General features: G+C 47.1%; 1 protein-coding gene across 11 annotated transcripts in view; it reads left to right on the top strand.

Moving 5' to 3' along the window:
• Nucleotides 1-8,917, top strand: part of dysf (dysferlin, limb girdle muscular dystrophy 2B (autosomal recessive)) — a 54,610-nt gene extending 45,693 nt beyond the window's left edge. For all 11 annotated transcript variants that reach the window (XM_035605270.2, XM_035605255.2, XM_035605239.2 and 8 more), the window contains 7 exons: nucleotides 175-270; nucleotides 366-507; nucleotides 3,635-3,734; nucleotides 5,260-5,432; nucleotides 5,527-5,636; nucleotides 5,719-5,866; nucleotides 6,631-8,917. In XM_035605270.2, the coding sequence (XP_035461163.2) occupies nucleotides 175-270; nucleotides 366-507; nucleotides 3,635-3,734; nucleotides 5,260-5,432; nucleotides 5,527-5,636; nucleotides 5,719-5,866; nucleotides 6,631-6,687 (826 nt within the window). In that variant the 3' untranslated portion in view covers nucleotides 6,688-8,917. The remainder of the gene's footprint in view (nucleotides 1-174; nucleotides 271-365; nucleotides 508-3,634; nucleotides 3,735-5,259; nucleotides 5,433-5,526; nucleotides 5,637-5,718; nucleotides 5,867-6,630) is intronic.
• Nucleotides 8,918-11,047: the final 2,130 nt, after the last annotated feature.

The raw sequence follows: 11,047 nt of genomic DNA, 5'->3' as shown, positions 1-11,047 counted from the left end.
AATCAATCAATCAGGACTGTAAATCTCTCAATCAAAGAAATCTGACAAGTTCGTGAAACACAACTGAGTCTAACAACCACTAGATCAATCGATCGATCCTCTTCTTCTCTTTCACGCGGTCATTGAACAGTGATCAATACAATCACTATAGTGATAAGATCTGTTCCTCTTCAGGTTTTTCCTGCGGTGCATCATCTGGAACACCAGTGACGTCATCCTGGACGACGTCAGCGTCACCGGGGAGAGGATGAGCGACATCTACGTCAAAGGGTACGAGCAGGAAGTGAACGCTGCCTCTCTCTCTTCCTCTTCCCTTCTTCATGAATTCTATCGTAACCACGGCGACCTGTCTGTCTGTCTGTCAGCTGGCTCGACGGCCACGAGCACAACAAGCAGAAGACGGACGTCCACTACCGCTCGCTGGGCGGAGAGGGGAACTTCAACTACAGATTCCTGTTTCCCTTCAGCTACTTACCGGCGGAGCAAGTGTGTGTCGTCGAACGGAAGGTAGGAACCAGGGAACCAGGGAACCAGCCTGATTCAAATTTGACTGATAAAAACACGACGATCCTCCTGCTCCTCCTTTAGACACGCCCATTTGACTTCTTTCACTTTTTTTCTCCGAGCGTCACCGTCGAAAAATGTTGATCGCCATCAATTCTGATATATATGGTAATATATTCCCAAGAGTGCATTTGCCAAAATTAAAATTAAATGTGGCCTTCTTGTCTAGAAGCAAGTGTAAATAATTATTTTAGCCGTATATCTCCGTGACGACATCGCAAGATCTAAAGTTTGTAACATATACAGTCGATCCAGTGGAAACGTTCATGGCTCCAACAAATTTAGCTCTTTAACAAATCAGTTGTGTTTATATAAGTTTCGCAGTCTTCAGTCGACTTCACACGATGTGACAGAGTCAGAAAAAGAGTATTTCATGCTGCACGAGTCAGATCAAATAAAAGCTCTAATAATAATAATAATAATAGTGTCTAGACGGACCCGTGTCCCGCCGACTAATCTGCAGTGATCTACAATTAAGCTAAATTAATGAAGTGACACTTTTACAAGAGGGAGGAGTGAGTTAGGGTTGTTATTGGATCTGAGAGACCCAACAGAAACACCGAGCGAAGAGCTAAAACAACATCGCGCTGCAAAGTGGAATAACAGCGTGGCCGTCGTTTGCTTTCCTTGGCGCGGGCCGCGAGCCTCTTTAGCCGCTCCGCAGCCGACGTGGTTTACGACGGCGTTCGCCCGCTCGGAGCAGCGTCCTCAATCAGGGAGCGGCTGAGGAGAGTCTTTTTGCTCCGAAACAGAGCCGGAGTCAGGGACGGCGTTTAGTGAAGCCTAACCTGAGGCCTCAGAGGTCGGTGACGTAGTCGGCGAGTCACAGGGACGAATCAGCAGCGCCGGCGACGCTCGGCAGTGTCGGACTGTGTCGGGGCACGTCGCACTTTAAAGCTACAGTGCGTAATATTTAAAGGAACTTAGTCAAAGAAATTTAATATATTGCCCATAACTATGTGTCATATGTGTATTATCAACTGTTAAGTATAGTCACATGAGGTGGGCCGACCTCCGTGTGAGTCTCCATGTTTCTACGTCGTGTTGAATACGGTTGTTGAACTAAACGCTCCAGAACACGTCGCGTTCACGTTGAATTTTCAGACGCTGACGGGAAATGGAATCGGCGGTGCGGCGCCATGAAGTGTCCCCGTCGGTCACTCGGTTGGTTGCGGTTTGCAACCTCACCACCAGAAAATTACACACTGGGGCTTTGAGAAATTGTCTCTGAATTCTGTGATTGAAGGAGCGAAGCTTGAGCTTCAACTAAGGATTGTTTTCTTGATGAATCAGATCTTTATTTAATCTTAAAAAACGTTTTAATCTTACACTTCATCAAGTTATTATAGTCAGTGAGGCTTATAACTAGTTGGACAAATGTTTTTGGTTGCTTAGTAACGGAAGGGGCAACCTCCGTTGGGACGACAGTTGCACGAGTAGCGTTTTCTTCACAATTTCTATACCAACGTGAACGTCTGAAGTTATTATGAATTTCACAGAAGCTTTAAAGTCCAATAAACCCAATGGAAAAACATCAGAGCAGTTTTTACTCTGCAGAAAATCAACGTATTTAAAGACCCTCATATTTTTGAAACTTGATTCAAAATTTCATCAGTTGAATTTTTTACATTTTCTAATTATTTATACTTCATAACACACGTGTGTGTGTGTGTATATGTGTAGAGGTTGGACCTTGTATCTGCAGAAGAGATGGTTAATTTTGCAGCGTGGCTACGAGGATTGAGATTTTATTATGACCATCAAACAAAATAATCTCCAAATAATTTAAGGAGAAAAAAGCAGGAGGGAGTGAGAGAGAGAGAAAATCACCGGTTCATTGGTTTCAGCGGTGTGTAATTTAGCGTAATAATGTAGCCACACATTTATGCCAATACAGTTTTTTTTTGATTTGAGAGAGAGAGAGAGGGAGACGGAGGAATAGAGCGAGGAGACTGAACACGACTCTGTACTTAGCGCCCTGGCAACGAGAAGGAAGTTGATTGATGCTGTTAGATATTGCAGAGAGCAGTCACACACACACACACACACTCGTATGCAGCGTCCCACCCCTTCTTGTGAAAGCTGCGGAGTGATAACTTAATGTACTTGGACTGAGTTTGCGGATGAAATGAGCCAAGTGAACACACACACACACACACACACACACACACACACACACACACACACACACACACACACACACACACACACATATTGACATTGACACTGACACACACACACACACACACACACACAGTGTGTTTACACTCGGTGTTTGAGTGCGTTGTCATGACACGTGTGTGTGTGTGTGTGTGTGTGTGTGTGTGTGGATTTAGACTCTGATGCAGAGAGGCTGCGTGAAGTCGTGACATTGATGACTTGAACACGCTGCACACAACAGAGCAGATCTTTTTTGTTTATGCATATTTCACAATTATAATTCTAAGCGATCAGAGGTGAAACTACACATTCAAAGACGAGCGTCACCGATAGTTTGATCGGATATTGAGAGGAAGATCGAAAGGAGTCTTAAGACCTCGGAGGAAAAAGTCTAAAAGAACAGAAATGGAAGAAAAAAAATTTGAACTGAACATGTCTGTGCATTTTAATAAACGGCATCTTCACGCATCCACTCGAGTCTCATGCAAGTCTGTAAATGTGGACAGAAACCTCCGTGTTCGTCGTGATGTAAATATATATATATATATATATATATATATATATATATATATATATATATATATATATACATACATATATTTCATGGACATTGAAAGAGATAAAAACAGACGACTGAGCGAGTGGAAAGACAACGAGAGGAAGCAGCAGCAGCAGAGTGAAGCCCGTTGGCAGCGAGGCGACACCGGCTCAGATACTGTCTGGCAGTTTAGTGTGAACTTACCAGCGGTGACACACACACACACACACACACACACACACACACACACGACGCGTTCCCCCGAGCTGCTCTGCTCTTTACACACATGCATGTATAAATTCTTCTCGCGTTAAAAACTAGTTTGGAGATGAACTAACAGTTTCCTCTCGTCTCCCTCCCTCCGATCCGCAGGAACACTTCTGGAGCGTGGACAAAGCCGAGACCAAACTGGCTCCGAAACTCACCGTCCAGATCTGGGACAACGACAGGTTCTCCTTCGACGACTACCTCGGTAAATCACCCAACCGCTTCTGAGGCGCTCGGATGAAAAGATAAATGAATAGGGAAGCGATGAGGGGCATGACCCGAGGAAGAACCCGGAGTTATGCGTCAGTTAGAACTGGTTTCCTTTCTGAGACTTGGATGAACGTGATCCCCTAAACATTCCTGAGTCATGAAGAATCATTTCCTGGAGAAACGGCCCCCAAAAAAACCCGGCTAATTCTTAATATGATGGAATTAAAATTCAGGCGCTGCACCTCAATTTGAAGCGTTCTTTCTCGGCCCATGTTCAATCATCTCACCAAGTTCCGTGGAAATCTCTGCAGTTGCTTTTGCGAAACCCTGCTGACAAACAGACGAACCTGCTCGGAGAACGTAAAGAGTTTAACGTTTACAGAGTTACTATCGGAGCTTTCCAGACAGGAATATTAGGCTGAAATTTTGTGTAGTTTAGTATCAGACTAGAACATATGTGAAAAGACTGTTTTTAAAAATTTTGACCAATTGCAGTGAAGGATTCCGGCGTCTCAGCTGCCATGTCCACATTTTTGACTTTCTTCAATTTGAATTTACTTGAAAATAGTTTTACTGGAAATGGTTCGTACCAGACATTCAGACCGTAGTTGGTGTTGAATCCATCCAGGGAGCTGTGTGTGTGTGTGTGTGTGTGTGTGTGTGTCCACAGACAAAAAGGACTGTGATAACATTTATCTTCAGAATTAACACTATTCTGTTTCCACTGCGTCGGCACATTTTTCACAGAGAGGAAGGGCCCATTTTTATTTTCTCTTCTCCAGACTCAAGCTGTCCAAATTCCGCCTCTCCCTCACCCCTGACGCTGCCCGGGCGCCTCGACATACCTCCGCCGCCGCGCCTCTCCTCTTTCACTCCGCCTGCTTCACTTCATCTCCTCCTCCCCTGCCAAGGGAGAAGAAGAAGAAGAGGGGACGAGGGCGAGCGTCGGAAGATGAGGAATCCAGATTCTGATCGGTTCCTGTCCATCACCTTCTCGCTCGACTTGCGTTCGGCCTCGCGAAAGTCTTGCGGGCGCTCGTCGCCACCTCAAAGCATTTTGTTTCCGTGCCTGTCCGTCTTGGGCTCGTCAGCCCCGGACCGCCGACGGTTAATCTTCCGGCGCGGCGCGAGGGTCAGACACCAGCCGTTTTCCTACAATCACACTGTCAAACTGCAGCCGACTCTGGAAAAACGTCTGGTCTGGGCCGTTCAGTCTGCCCACAACCAATGTCAACAGTGATCAAACCGTTGCTTCCTAACTAACTGCCCGTCGCCACGGGAACGTCCATAATTCACCCTGAACTCGCTCATTAATTATTCATTAAGAGAAGGCTTCGTACTGGTCGGAGCCACGTGTCCCACGAGCTCCGTCCTGTAAGACTCTGAGTCCTAGATGAAACAACACAGGCCATCGATGCTGCTAATATGTGAGGTCACCTTTCACCTAGGGTGTGTGTGTTCGTGAGGATCGTCGGGTCGCCGGGGTGTGTTTTGTCCACCGTGACCGAATGTCTCCTCAGGTCACCTGGTGATGGACCTGAACCACATGCTGCGTCCGGCCAAGTCTCCGGGGACATGCGACCTGCAGCTGCTGCAGCAGTCGGCCGACGCCCTGGTGTCGCTGTTCGAGCAGAAGACGGTGAAGGGCTGGTGGCCCTGCACCTGCGAGGTCAACGGGCAGAAGATCATCGCGGTGGGAACACACATATTCACCAAGCAGATATATATATATTGATATTGATATGTCATCAATACTCAATATGCGAACGCTGTTGTCTGTGTTTCAGGGGAAGGTGGAGATGTCGCTGGAGATCGTGACGGAGCCGGAGCAGGAGGAGAGGCCGGCCGGCCTCGGCAGGGACGAGCCCAACATGAACCCTCACCTGGAGGAGCCTCAGTGAGTCACACACACACACACACACACACACACACACACTGCAGCAGTGACCGTGACCTCCTGCTCCTCCTCCTCCTCCCAGGCGTCCCGAGACCTCCTTCCTGTGGTTCTCCTCCCCCTTTAAGACCCTCAAGTTCATCCTGTGGAGGCGCTTCAAGTGGTTCATCGTCCTCTTCGTCCTCCTCTTCCTCCTCTTCCTCTTCTTCGGCGTCTTCCTCTACTCCTTCCCGGCAAGTTTGAGTTCCTCTGTGTGTGTGTGTGTGTGAACAATTACACAAAAATAGGCACAATTTTTAAAAAAAGGAACAGTAAAGTAAAGACTCATGATAAAATATGTTTTGATCTGGCGGAGACATCGCTCTGTGGAATAATTCTCTATATTTAATATCTCGATGATATGATTTAAATGAAAAACAAAAAAGGTTTAAGAAACAACCAACGAGTTTGTAAAGACTCGACACTGAACTTTCATTGCAGCGCAAATGTGCAAACAGGGATTTATCTTTATAATGTGTAATATTTAATGTTTGTATGTCAGAATATTCTTTTATGGTGTTACCTGTACTACAGATACTGTAATAATACGACTCAATGTATATGGTCTAAGTGAAAACCATTGTTTGTTATTATTATTATTGATGTTCTTTTATTGTAGTTTTTCATACGATACTAGAAAGTTGTTGCAATGGCAACTAACCCAGAATATTGTAGAGACATAAAAGCAACATAAGAATGATGATAAGATTTATTTTTTTTATTATTAGAATACATGTTAAACATCATACACCAGACCTCATAGGGGAAATGTAACAGTACGTGATTTGGATCTGATGTCATAATTTAACGGGTTCCTCCCTGGCCCCCCGTCCCGTCCCTTCACCTGATTGGCCGAGGGGTTAAAACAGGAGGAGGAAGACGAGGAGCTCAAGTAAGAAAGACGACGATGAGGAGGAAAAATAACTTTTTCTTCTACTTCTTCTTCTTTATCCTGCAGAACTACGTTGCCATGAAGATGGTGGGACCGTTCGGACCGGCCAAGGCCGCTCAGTGATGATGAAGATGATGATGATGACGATGGCGGCGGGCGCGGGAGGAAGATTCGTGTTATTTCTTCGTTCCTTTGATTCTGTCTTCCTCCCAAAGTTTCAGAGAGCGAATGAGAGCATCAGTGATGAACCGGTGAACTCGATCTGACTCTTATCGGCCACCGTGCGATTCACTGATGTGACACGTGTGTGTGTGTGTGTGTCTGTGTGTCGCTTCACCATCAGTGAGTTGCCATCAGATCTCAGCACGTGTCGCCGGCGGCCGCCAGCCCTCGTGTCCTCGCCGTCCCTCCGCCGCCCGCTTTCATCTCTCGCTCCGTCTCATCTGCGCTCACGCTGAGAGAAAAGGGAGAATAAAAAGCTCCGGCGCGTTCCCAAAAAGAAAAGATATTCGGAAACAGACTCAGAGATTTGAGATGTTTTGCCGCTTGATCTTTTTTACCGCCCGCTGTTTCCCAGGCGAGAGCAAGAGGGAACATTTCAGCAATTTACTCTCTTTGAATTGTCAGAGTCCACATCCTCCTCCTCCTCCTCCCTTCTTCTTCTGCCCTTTCATCCTCCTTCGTTTCTGCTCCTCTTCATCTCCTCCTCTCTTCCTTCCCAGTCGTCTCCTTCCTCCTCCTCCTTTTCTCCTCCTGCTCCTGTTCGTCCCTCTCCTCCATCAAATTCTACTTCGTTTTCTTTTTTTTCCTTCTGCTCCTCCCCTGTTCTCCCTCCTCCTCCTCCTCCTCCTCTTTTCTTCCTCCTGCTTCACTGTGCCTCTGCGTCCTTCACCTCCGTCATCTCACTCTCTTCTTCCTCCTCCTCTTCTCCTTCCCCCCTCTGAGTTTCCTTCTCCTCTGCTTCCTTGTCCTCCTGCCTCTAATGATTTCTGTGCTCCTCCTCTTCCTCCTCCAGTCTTTCAACGCTCTCAGGGTTCAGCAGGTTAAGTCGTGGATTTGCTCTTGTTGATCTTTGAGCTTTAGTCGCACAAAGAAGGTTTTCAGATGGATGGAGGCAGATAAGCGTGCACACACACACACACACACACACACACACACACACACACACACACTATGTTTGAGCAAATTAACAGTATTTTCGTGTGTGTCTGTTTGTGCAGAAATTCCCAAGTGTGTATTTAGGTGTTTAAGATCTTCGTGGACGCGCAAACACACACACACACACACACACACACACACACAAAGACCCATTTATATTACGGAACAGGAAGGGTGAAGGACAAGGACTAATCCACCCAGATTCTACGGGATTTCCTGACATGCATGTTCATTTTCGTGTGTGTGTGTGTGTGTGTGTGTGTGTGAGTGTGAGTGTGAGTGTGTGAATCGAGCCCTGACTAAAGAGACGTGAAGAAGACGGACGGAGATGAATATTTAAATCCATCCCGTTCTTCTCTCTCCTTCAGTTCCGTGTCGTTCGCCTCTCGTTTCACTTCGTCCTCTCTGGTCCCGGCCGGAGTGGAAAAACTGACAAGAGACCCACTTGGTTGGTGTTCACGTCGGCCCAATCACGAGCCAACCGGGACCCGTGAACTAAGAGTCACGCGGAGCCACAGGCGGCTCACTCATTGGACGCAGCTCCAGTCGCCTGTGGCCCTTAGAGAGACGTACGCACTCCGCTAATTCAACTTCTCTGGAGTTTTATTGTCCCATTAACACACATTGAGACAAAAAACTGATTCTTATCGTCCCGCTCGGAACATTTGTCTCCTTGTTCCTATAAACTGGTGCATTCAGACGTCGCCTGACGTCATGTTACCGCCCGGTGAGTTAACGGTGGACTCCAGCTCGTGTCCGGCGATGTTGCCGATTGTCTGTAAATACGTGAAAGAAAATACGTGCAAATATCCAAGCGATCGTCACGTGTGATCTGAATGCACCAGAGAGGTGGAGAAGAAACATTCATGTGACAGAGCTTCAAAACGTCCTGCCGACCAAACAAAATGCCTTCATGCTGCAAATGTCACCATGTATTTCGCCGGATACGCTTCTTTTTCCTCAGTGAATACGATGTGCCTTTGTCCTTTCGCTTCGCTGTGTTGACGTACAGGAGCACGACGGGGAAAATATAATCACACAGATACTACCACAAAAAGAGATGTTTCATTTGTTTGTAGAGCCACATGGAGACGCAGACTGGATGTGTTCCACACGCGACTCTCACTTACATTGACTTGTCAACACTGTTTGCACATGATACCAACATCATCAATTAAACTGCATTGTTTGATCAGCGTGTGTCGTGTTTCTGTACATGGTCGCTGTCAGTAGGTTTCAAGAATATCGTCCCATGTGTTGTCTTCGGAGTCAAAACTCGTGATGGTCAGAACTTTATATTCTAATTGACTCTTGAGTGTCCATCATGGACTTAATGTCCAAAGACCTTCATTTTCTTGTCACGTCTCCTGTGTTTCATGGTAAATAACGAATAACAACTGTCACCTGACTTCGCTTCTCGTCCGCTAATGTTTCCTTTTCTTTTTCCAAATAGTTTGATCGATAGCAAGTGAGCCGAGACGCCGACGTGGTGAGAGTCGCATTGTGCTGAAATAAGTGACACTCGCACACTAATGCATCCTCATGGTGGGAACTTTAAACCTGAGCAACACGTCCTGTGTGTGATGCTTCAATCTGCCACTACGTGTGAAGTCCTCCTTCAAGTCCTTCATGTACAGTCTGTATGTCTTACAACAGTGATGATGTGACGGAAGTCAACACGCGACCTTGAAGGAAGTCAACACACGACCTTGAAGGACTTCCTTCAAGGTCGCGTCGCACCGTTGGAGTTGCCGTCTGTAGTTTTGGTGGAGGGCTCCGCGAAGGTTGCTTTGGTTTTGGTCCAGTTTCAAGCTTGTGTGCACATTTTAATGTTGCGCTCTAACGAACGAGCAGACGTTTCCCTTCACGCGTGAGTTTGTCGGTTCGCAGAGTTCAGTCCACCGACCTCGGCGCGAACTGGAAAACCCACTTTGATCGATTTGCTCTCCCGAGCTCCCGCAGCCCTAAATTATTAGTTTGCCTTCCCGCCTCTTCCTCGCTCCCTCGTCCCTCCGTCCTGCCGTCCTGCCGTCCATCCCTCCTGATACCGCACCGCTCCCATCCCGCAACCTCTCTCGTTTTCCCCTTCCTCCCCCTCCTCCTCCCCCTCCTCCTCCTCCTCCTCCTCCTCCTCCCATCTCATGTTCTCTGGGTTGCTCTTTCGTTCTTTCTCAGGGGCGTTGTTGTGGTCCTGCAGGTGAACCTCTGACCACTGCGTGTGTGTGTGTGTGTGTGTGTGTGTGTGTGTGTGTGTGTGTGTGTGTGTGTGTGTGTGTGTGTGTGTGTGTGTGTGTGTGTGTGTGTGTGTCCGTTGTGTCCGTTGTGTGTGTGTGTGTGTGTGTGTGTGTGTGTGTGTCCGTTGTGTCCGTTGTGTGTGTGTGTGTGTGTGTGTGTGTGTGTGTGTGTGTGCGTGCAGGCTGGGTGGGCTGTGGCGGTGGTCCCTCCTCACTTTTCCATCCTCATTTTCTTTGACCTTCCCTGTCTGCCTCCTCTTCCTCCTCACCCTGCCCTGACCTCCCTCCCCATTCGTGCTCCTCCGGTATTTTCCCTCCGCATCACTTCGCCTGACGTTAATTCGTTTTCGTTTTTCTTTCACCGTCTTCCCTCTGAACATTTTTTTCTGACAAAGCTGCTTCATGGAAAATCATAATAAAACATAAAGAAAACAACAGATTTCAAAATAATAATAACTTAACCTCAAATCCAGATCCGTGAATGAAGGACCGGCAGAAAAACTGGCGCCGGTTCCTGATTGGTCACATCCGAGTGGCAGCCAACCGTGATGTCACGTGTTGGTTTGTGAGCTGCTGTTTTGAAGTTTTCACACTTTGACTCTTGGGAATTTGGGGGTGTGGTCTGTCTGAGAGCTGGTCCACCTACACCTGCAACCATGCACCTATTGGACGATACCAGCTGTCAATCACGCTGTATCCACTGTATCTACAAAGTGAACATCGTGCTGTTATTGAAGAAGACTTGAAACTAGAGATTGAACCATAAACTCCTCAGGAAAATGTTTAACTGACGTTATGAATCAAAGTCAGAAGTGGAGTCATGTTCTCATAGAGTCGCCCTCTGCTGGTCAGTACACAGAACACCGGCTTCAGACGCGTTCGCATTGGATTCATTTTCCCGGACCCGGTGACTTTACTTCCACTTTTTTATATACACAGTGATGCCACGTTATGATTATTATGTTGATCCTGAACAGTTGGTGACAGAATGTATAAAGCGTTGTCCTACCTTAGCCACTGACCTCACACCAACGTGACGACGTGCTGAGCGCTCCACCCTGTTGCCGTCGTCCCTCTCCTCCACCAGATCC

Source organism: Scophthalmus maximus, chromosome 12 (assembly GCF_022379125.1).
Source record: "Scophthalmus maximus strain ysfricsl-2021 chromosome 12, ASM2237912v1, whole genome shotgun sequence".
In the NCBI taxonomy this organism is placed as follows: Eukaryota; Metazoa; Chordata; class Actinopteri; order Pleuronectiformes; family Scophthalmidae; genus Scophthalmus; species Scophthalmus maximus.
Note: the sequence above shows the minus strand (reverse complement) of the source record. Positions and strands in the feature narration are given on the sequence as shown.